Source organism: Octodon degus, unplaced genomic scaffold (genome assembly GCF_000260255.1).
Source record: "Octodon degus isolate 3935 unplaced genomic scaffold, OctDeg1.0 scaffold00002, whole genome shotgun sequence".
In the NCBI taxonomy this organism is placed as follows: Eukaryota; Metazoa; Chordata; class Mammalia; order Rodentia; family Octodontidae; genus Octodon; species Octodon degus.
The window spans coordinates 31579267-31587275 of record NW_004524578.1 but is presented as its reverse complement, the minus strand read 5'-3'; the positions used below and the strand labels follow the sequence as shown (position 1 = coordinate 31587275).

At 37.3% G+C, this 8009-nt stretch overlaps 1 protein-coding gene across 1 annotated transcript in view; it reads left to right on the top strand.

Moving 5' to 3' along the window:
• Positions 1–8009, top strand: part of Spred1 (sprouty related EVH1 domain containing 1) — a 92711-nt gene that overhangs the window by 44855 nt on the left and 39847 nt on the right. Inside the window, exon 2 of the mRNA XM_004623419.3 lies at positions 641–815. Coding sequence (XP_004623476.1) covers positions 641–815 — 175 coding nt within the window. The remainder of the gene's footprint in view (positions 1–640; positions 816–8009) is intronic.

Genomic DNA, 8009 nt, shown 5'->3' with positions numbered 1-8009 from the left:
AAAAAAAAAAAAAAAATCCATCTCTACAACATCAAGAATAGACTGTACCAAAAAGAAGGTATGAAAGGCTCCTGTAGATTGATTTGCTTGCTAAATAATTTAAATTGAACATTTGTCTATGATTTTTGTAAATAATTTAGATTCCCTATTGGTAAAAGAAATAAATGTAGCATCTAGGCCTAAGCTTGCTTCAACATTTTATTTATAATGTGTCACAGGAATATTGAAAATTTAAGAAACCCCACAACTAAATGTGCTGAAGTATAGTAATTTGTCCCAGTTGTAATATTGGAGTGAATGGACATGTGTAGACTAATTTGATGTTAGCCTATATGGTTGGATAGTTTTTTGTCTAGAATCATACATAATCTGCTCTATGCATTCAAATGTGCTTGAACTACTGAAGTGACAAATTCAAGTAAGAGTTCTTTGGTTAGTCTTTAAAGGCTAACCTTTGAAATTAATTTGTGGCTTTTAACCTTTTTCAACTACATTGCTTTCTGTGGACTGTCATAAAAGTAGTAAACACTTTAGTCACCACGGACTACTAATGTGGTCATTGGTTGCTCAAATGGGATGGATGGCTTGGCTGGTTTTTGTTTATGGAAAAGATAATTCCTGATCTTTGCATCTATTTTAGTAATAGTTATGCACGAGTGCGAGCTGTGGTGATGACCCGAGATGACTCAAGCGGTGGATGGCTACCCCTTGGCGGGAGCGGTCTGAGCAGCGTCACTGTCTTCAAAGTCCCTCAGCAGGAGGAGAATGGCTGTGCTGACTTCTTTATCCGTGGAGAGCGGCTCAGGGACAAAATGGTAAGGAGGAGTGTATCTGTTGTTATAATTTTAGGGTGTTTTCTATAAGATGAATTATCTGTTTAAAATTATAATTCTTATGTGTGAGAGTTATTTTTGCCCATGACTCCATGATTATGTTTCTAGAGTTCTTTTTGTGTCGAAGTCAGTAAAATGTGATAGTTTTTCAACCTGATCTGGCCGCGTGTGCTCACCAGGCAGGAGTGCTCCATTTCTAGTTCAGCTAATGCCAGAGCTTTGGTGAATAGTTTCTCCCATGTTATCAGATCACTTATTCCCACCATTCCACAGGCCAGAGCTTCACAGACGGTAGTCCGCTGGCCAAATTCAGCCCTACCACAGGGTTTTCTTTAAATATGGACTCTGAACTACCAAGAATTTTTATATATGTTTAAATGGTAGATTAAAAAATTTTTGTGATATGTAGAAATATGTGCACTTCAAATTTTAGTGTCCATAAGGAAAGGGTGTTTTAGGTGCTGTTGGGTTTTGTTTTGTTTTATTTTTGTTTTTTTCAGTATTTTTGATACGGGGTCTCACTACGCAGCTCAGACTCGTAGTGATCCTCCACGTTTCAGCCTCCCCAGTGCTGGTATTACAGGCATGTATCACCACACCAGTCTCTGTTGCTGGCTCAGCGTGCCTTGGGGTAGGGCTGGTGCAGCTAATGGTGCCAGGATCAAACCCCCATCCCTGTGCTTGCCTAAGCAGGCACTTAGTCCACTGAGCTATCTCTCCGGCCCTTAGGTTTTAAAAGTGAAAGCATTTCTTTATGTTTGTCTTAGACTACTTTCACACTACAATGACAGAATTGAGTATTTCCAACAGAAACTATATTTACTTGGCTGGCCTTTTGTAGACTGCTGCCCCACTATCCAGAAACTCTTGATCTTTCTTGATCTTGATTTCTTTCTCCTTAGGCTCAAGGAACCTTGGGACCTGGCCCGGCCCAGCCTGCCCTGCCTTGCCCCACCTTCTCTGCTACTCTACCCTACCCTACTGTACCTTGCCATACCTTACCCGTTTCCTTTTCTTTCTATCCTCTCTGTCTCTGTCTCTGTCTCTGTCTCTGTCTCTGTCTCTGTCTCAGCTGCCTCCCCACCCATTTGCTTTTTATATTTTGAAACAATTTTGCAGTTATCCAGGTTGGCCTTACACTTTTTATCCTCCTGCTTTAGCCTTCCACGTAACTTCGATTTCAGGTTGGGACTACTATGCCTAGTCTAATATTTCCATCTAGCTTTTGATGTAAGTTATTTGCTGTCTTTTAACTAAGGTGCCAGAATTTGTAAGACCTTTGTAAATAACTAGAATCTCATTAAATATGTATTTATGTGTGGTTTATGAGTCAATTTAGCATCTACAGTATTTCTGTTGGAAATACATTTTAAGATGTAAATAATTCTTTTATACATGAACAGGTTGAATATAGCCTTTTGAGGTTTAGTTTCAATATTTTTTTACTATTGAATCATTTCAGTAACTCTGAAAGTTGCTTAAATAATCTGTGTTCCAGTAGTTTATTCCTCAGTTCATGGCAGAGTTGTGACATCTTGAAAGATGTCTAGCTTGAGTGTTTGGAAGTTTATGACATACTTTAACATTACACACTGTACAATGTATCTCAACCAGAATGTGCTTTTCACATTGTAAGAAACCCTAGTTGAAGTCAGAAATAAATATAATAAATAAAGACTGGCAAGATACCTCAGCAGACTAAGCACCTGCTTAGGCAAGTTCAGGGCCCCCCATAGCATGCCGCGAGGGCCCCGTCCCCAGACATGCCGAGCCGGAGACGGTCTGGCATGGTGGCACATGCTGTAATCTCAGCGCTGGGGAAGCTGAAAGCATGAGGATCACTACAAGTCCAAGCTGCGTAGAGAGACCCTGTACCAAGTACATAAATTTAAAAAATATATATACTATGTATATGTTACATATACATATATGTATCATATATATATATATAATTGTACTTCAGTGAGTTGAAATATTTAAAAGTGGTTCTGACCTTAAAGTGACGTTTGGCATTTGCAAAGGTTTTTACAAGATCACAGACATCTGGGAAAAGTTAATATAGTCACCTGTCGTGAGTATAATGCCTGTTACCTAAGCCAGTGATTATTGTGAGTGCTGTTAGAAAAGAAACTGTAGATTGCAGAAGCAGAGAAACAAGAAGGGTTTAAGGTGGTTTTTGTGAAACTATGTCATAAAAATAAAACCGGGAGTAAAAGAAGTCCAGCAGTGGAGTAAGTTGGGAGAAGAGCACTTCTTAGAAAAAGTATACTAACAGGGGAAAGATACCTAGGTGTGAAATAAAGCAGTAAATCAGTAAAATAAAATATTGGGTATATTAATAGAGATGAACTGCTCACAACCAAATCTTTATAACTCAAAAAGGCTGATTAGGGGTAGGTCTGGTTGATGGATCTGTGTGTTCGGAGTATAGCTTTTACATAAAGCTAATGAGGGGCTGGTGAGATGGCTCAGTGGTCTAAAGCACCTACTTAGAACAAGCTTAGCAAAGCACAGCGACCGCGGTTCAATCCCCCAGCACCACATGCCAGCCAGCCCCGCCCCCTGGTGGGCTGAGCTGGACACACACACACACACACACACACACACAAATAAATAAAAATTAAAAAAAAAAAGCTAATGAATTAACCTGGGATCCAGAAAAACTCAAATTTATTGCCTATGACAAGGCTTAAATGGAAAAGAGAAAAGCAGCTATTCTGCCTATTCTTAGAGTATGGAATCATGATAGATTAATTTTTTTTAATGTTCTTCTGCTCAAAGTACTGACCAAAAATTACAGTACCTATTTTACTTAACACTTTCTTCCTGAAAATGCTTGTTTTTTTGAGAGGGGGCGGGGGATCAAACTTAGGACCTTGACAGGCAGGTGCTATGCCACTGAGCTATATCCCCAGCAAGAAAACTTATTTATCAAATAGAAGAATAAGCATTTCAGTATAGCTATAAAGGAAAAATTGCTTTCAGTTGGAGGGTTGCCATATTTCTTATAGAGATTAACTGTAGTAAAGTTTTCTATAGTAAGGCAGTCCCATAACTTACATGAGCAAAGATACAGGCAGTGACTCAGCTATAAATTGAAAATAGCAAAGTGTTACAGAGTCCCAGGACAAATGAGACAGTGACATTGAAATAAGCAGACAGTCTGCTCTGGTGGATAGTATACTTTAGTAAGATTCCTTCTGTAGAGTTCAGCCCTGACATTGAAGTCTACGTACATGCATTCTAGGATCATTAGTATCTATTTCCATGGGTATTTTCATTGTTGAATTTTATTCTTCATTTTTCTGGTTTCTAATTTCTAGATTTTTTTTTTTTTTTTGGTGGGGGATCATACTATTCCATGACCTCAGAGTTCTTCCCAAATTAATGATGACATTCTTTTTTAAAGCTTTCTAAATGAATAAACTGTAAATTTCAATAGCTTTTCTATATAACAATTATGTAAAAAACAGCTGCTAAAACCTGTTTTGTGGCCATTTATTTGAGCCCACATCTCAATCTCTGCTTTAGATGAATTACAGAATGGAAACTCCTACCCCTCATACCTGTTACATAAACTTCTGTCCTTTAAGAAAGAATAATAAGGCCCAGGGAGGTAGCTCAGTGACGTAAGTGCCTGCTTGGTGAGCACAAGGTCCTGAGTTCAATCCCTGATGATACTTCAAGAAAGGAAAGAGGGGAGAGGAGGGGAGGGAAAAGGAGAGGCCAGGGAGATAACTCAGCAGGGTCCTGAGTCCAATCCTAAGAACCACACAAAAAAAAGTAAGAAAAGGTATATATAGCCACTTGTTGATCAGTAAAGACATTCTATATGACTTTTAAAAGATGTTTTTAAGTCAGAATACTCCTCACCATGGTAAGACAGGAAGATGACTTTTCTCAATGATGAGGAAAGCAATGGTTTGGTCAATTTTCCTGCCTTTGATTACCAATAACTTGTACTAAAATTTAGTCTCTTTAGACTTCTCAAAGGATTATCCAGTCAGTTCTACAAATTCAGGCAACTAGACTGAGAATATTTGGGCAAACATTGTACCCATACTGAACATGGACACATTTTTCTTCTCTGTCATCATTCTCTAAGCAGTATAGTCTAACAACTATTTATAGATCATTTAAATGTATTATGTATTACTAAAGAGCAGGCTGCCTGGACTTTTCAAGTATGCTTTTTAAGTTTTCTATAACTGGATTGAAATTTGTGCTTTCATTTGTTCTTTAAGTCTTAAGCGATCAGCGATACTTATTTTCTAGGGTGACCTATACAGTGAGCTCCAAGCTTACAAACGAGTTCCTTGGTGGGATTCCTTGTAAGACCAGTGAAGTAAGTCTTCTACACCTCGGACAGGAGCACAGAATGGAAAGTGTAAAAAATCCACGTGGCCAGGTCTCCTAGGATCTGGGAAAGTTTGCGACTCAAGCATTCTTAGGGTGGAACTTGCTCTCCTTTATGATCCATACAAAAGCAGAGCTTGCTTTCTCTTAAGTTAGTGCTTCCTGTTTGACCTTTCACTGGATAAAAGTAGGGAGAGACTACAGACTGTTTTTTTTCCTTTCCTGTGGATGCCTGAAGAGAAAAGGGTTGGAAAACACTGCATAATTGGCTTTTATGCTTTATTGATGATTGAGAAAGAATTTTGAAGAAACACCAGGCTCGGCTGTTACAACCTAAGACAGTAGAAAGTACTTGCTTCTTCACAGATGCGTGATGACAGACTGGTCTTCATCAAGGAAAAACTCTTGGGACCTCTTTTTTGAGATAGATATACTCATACATATAGATATATATATAACTCATTTACTTCGAAATTTATATGGCTTTGATTTCTTTCTCTAAATTCTTAAGTACAAGTTAGTTATCTGGAATCACTTAGTTTGTAAAACGCCAGCTAAAATTTAACATTTCATTTGTTGAGATAATCTTCACAGACCTCATATTCCTTATGATAGAAACTTTTTGTTTTGCATTTAGTTTTCACTAGCTGTCATAGTTCTTTGTAAGCACAACACTTTGATCTTATCAATATTTTATCAAGAAGCTTAACAAGTGTTAATAATCACAGGGTCTAGAAATAGGTGTTTTTAGGAAAGTAGCCAGAACACTAAATTTACTAATATAAAGTGATGCTTTTTAAAGCATTTTATGTGACATGGGATGACAAAAGATGGAGTGCACTAAGTAGAAAGATGCCATGGGATTCTTAAGATATTTGTACTACTTAGGATGCTGTGTGAGAACAAGAATAAACTAGGTTCTAAAATAAGTACCTATTTAGAGTGACAAATCAATTTTGAAACAAAAAATCAGAAACATTTTTAGGATTATTTATAAAATTAAAGTACTTTCACAATAATGGATCTGTTACTTAAAATGAATACTTTTTTCTTTTTCTTTTTGTATGTATTTGTTGTTACAGGGTCTCACTGTGTAAATTGAACTCATAGTGAACCTCCTGTTTTCAGCCTCCCCTATGGCTGGGATTACAGGCATGTGCCACTAGCCACTACAACCAGACTGTGGCAGGCTCAGCCCGCCCAGGGGTGGAGTTGGCATGCCTGAGATCGAACTGCGGTCCCCGAGCTTGCCTAAGCAGGTGTTTTAGTCTGCTGAGCTATCTCAGGGGCCCCAAAGTGAATACATTTAAAAATGGAGTTGTCTTACAAGTTATTGTATTCTAAAATGAAATTAATATATGCATTTTCTAGGAAGAAAATCAAGTAGATACTAGCTCTATTAAAAATTAGACTGCGTCACCTACCATGTAAAAATCTTAAAATAGCAAGGAAACCCTCTTTCTGCCTGTGTTGAACATTATAGTAAGTACAGCACAAGAATTTTCTGCTAAGCTTTCCACTGTGCCTCTGTGAATCACTCCATTGTTGAACTACAGTTCTGCAGAAGTGTTCTACTGAAAATGAATCGCCTGCACTAGCTTTTTCCTTAAGATTCAGCCTTTCTAGCAGTTTTGTTTCCTGAAAGAGACTGGTTCTATTCACTAGAGTACCACAGTTAGGAAAAGGGTGGGAGTGAAGTAGAAATGGTACAGCATTTTTATTGTTCCTGACCTCTATAGGCTATTGCTTATCACCTGTTTTGTTTTGATTTTTAAGAGAAAATAAAAGAACAGTTTCAAAAAAGGTTAGTACGGAAGTTACAATAATTAATACATTGAATATTACCTTTATAATACTTATTTAGAATGTAAGATATAGGTCTGATAGCTTAGTCACATAATCTTAGCAGAGGGCCAGGGAGATGGCTCAGTAGAATAAGCGCTTCCCTGGCAAGCACAAGGGCCTGAGTTCAATCCCTGGTTCTGCCAAATAATAATAATAATAATAATAATAATAATAATAATAAATAATAATAGCACAAACCCTTCTTTTCAGTAAACTAAGAGAAACTAGCTATAAAACCATTTTAACTATCTTGTATATAAATACATTTTTTTCTTTTTTCCTTTCTTCCTTTCCCCTTTCCCCCATCACAGTTTGTCTTTTCCTTTGAACAGTTTCTTCCCAGTTTACCATATTTGTTAATACATTTTGGATCTTTATTTGTTCGTTCGGTTTTTCACACTACTGAGACAATACAATGTTTACACATGTGGGTCTGATTTATTTCACTTACGAGTGTGGTCTTGAGTTGCATCTATTTACCTATAAAAGTCTCCAGTCTATCTTTCTTTGTGGCTGAGTAGTACTGCATTGTATAAATTATCACATCTTTTTAATCCATTCCTTGGTTAGTGGGCATTTGAGTTGTTTGCAAAATCTCACTATTACAAATTGTGAAATTCTGGGAAGCTAAGTAGGGGAAGAGCTTGGTCAAATGAGACAGTACTGATTTCCATAGTGGTAGTACCAGTCTGCACTTTCACCAAGAGTGGAGAAGGATTCCTTTTTCCCCCCACAGCCTCTTCAGCATTTGCTGTTGGTTGATTTCTTGATAATAGCTAATCTTATTGGGGTGAGATAAAATCTCACTGTTTTAATTTGCATCTCTCAAATAGCCAGTGACGCGGAATGGTTTTTCATGCATTATTTTGCTATCTAATTTTTTATCTGAAAAGTGTGTATTCATATTAGATGCCCATTTTGGATTGAATCTTTGAATTTAGGGGGTTTGACTTTTTTTTTTTAAAGATTTTTTTT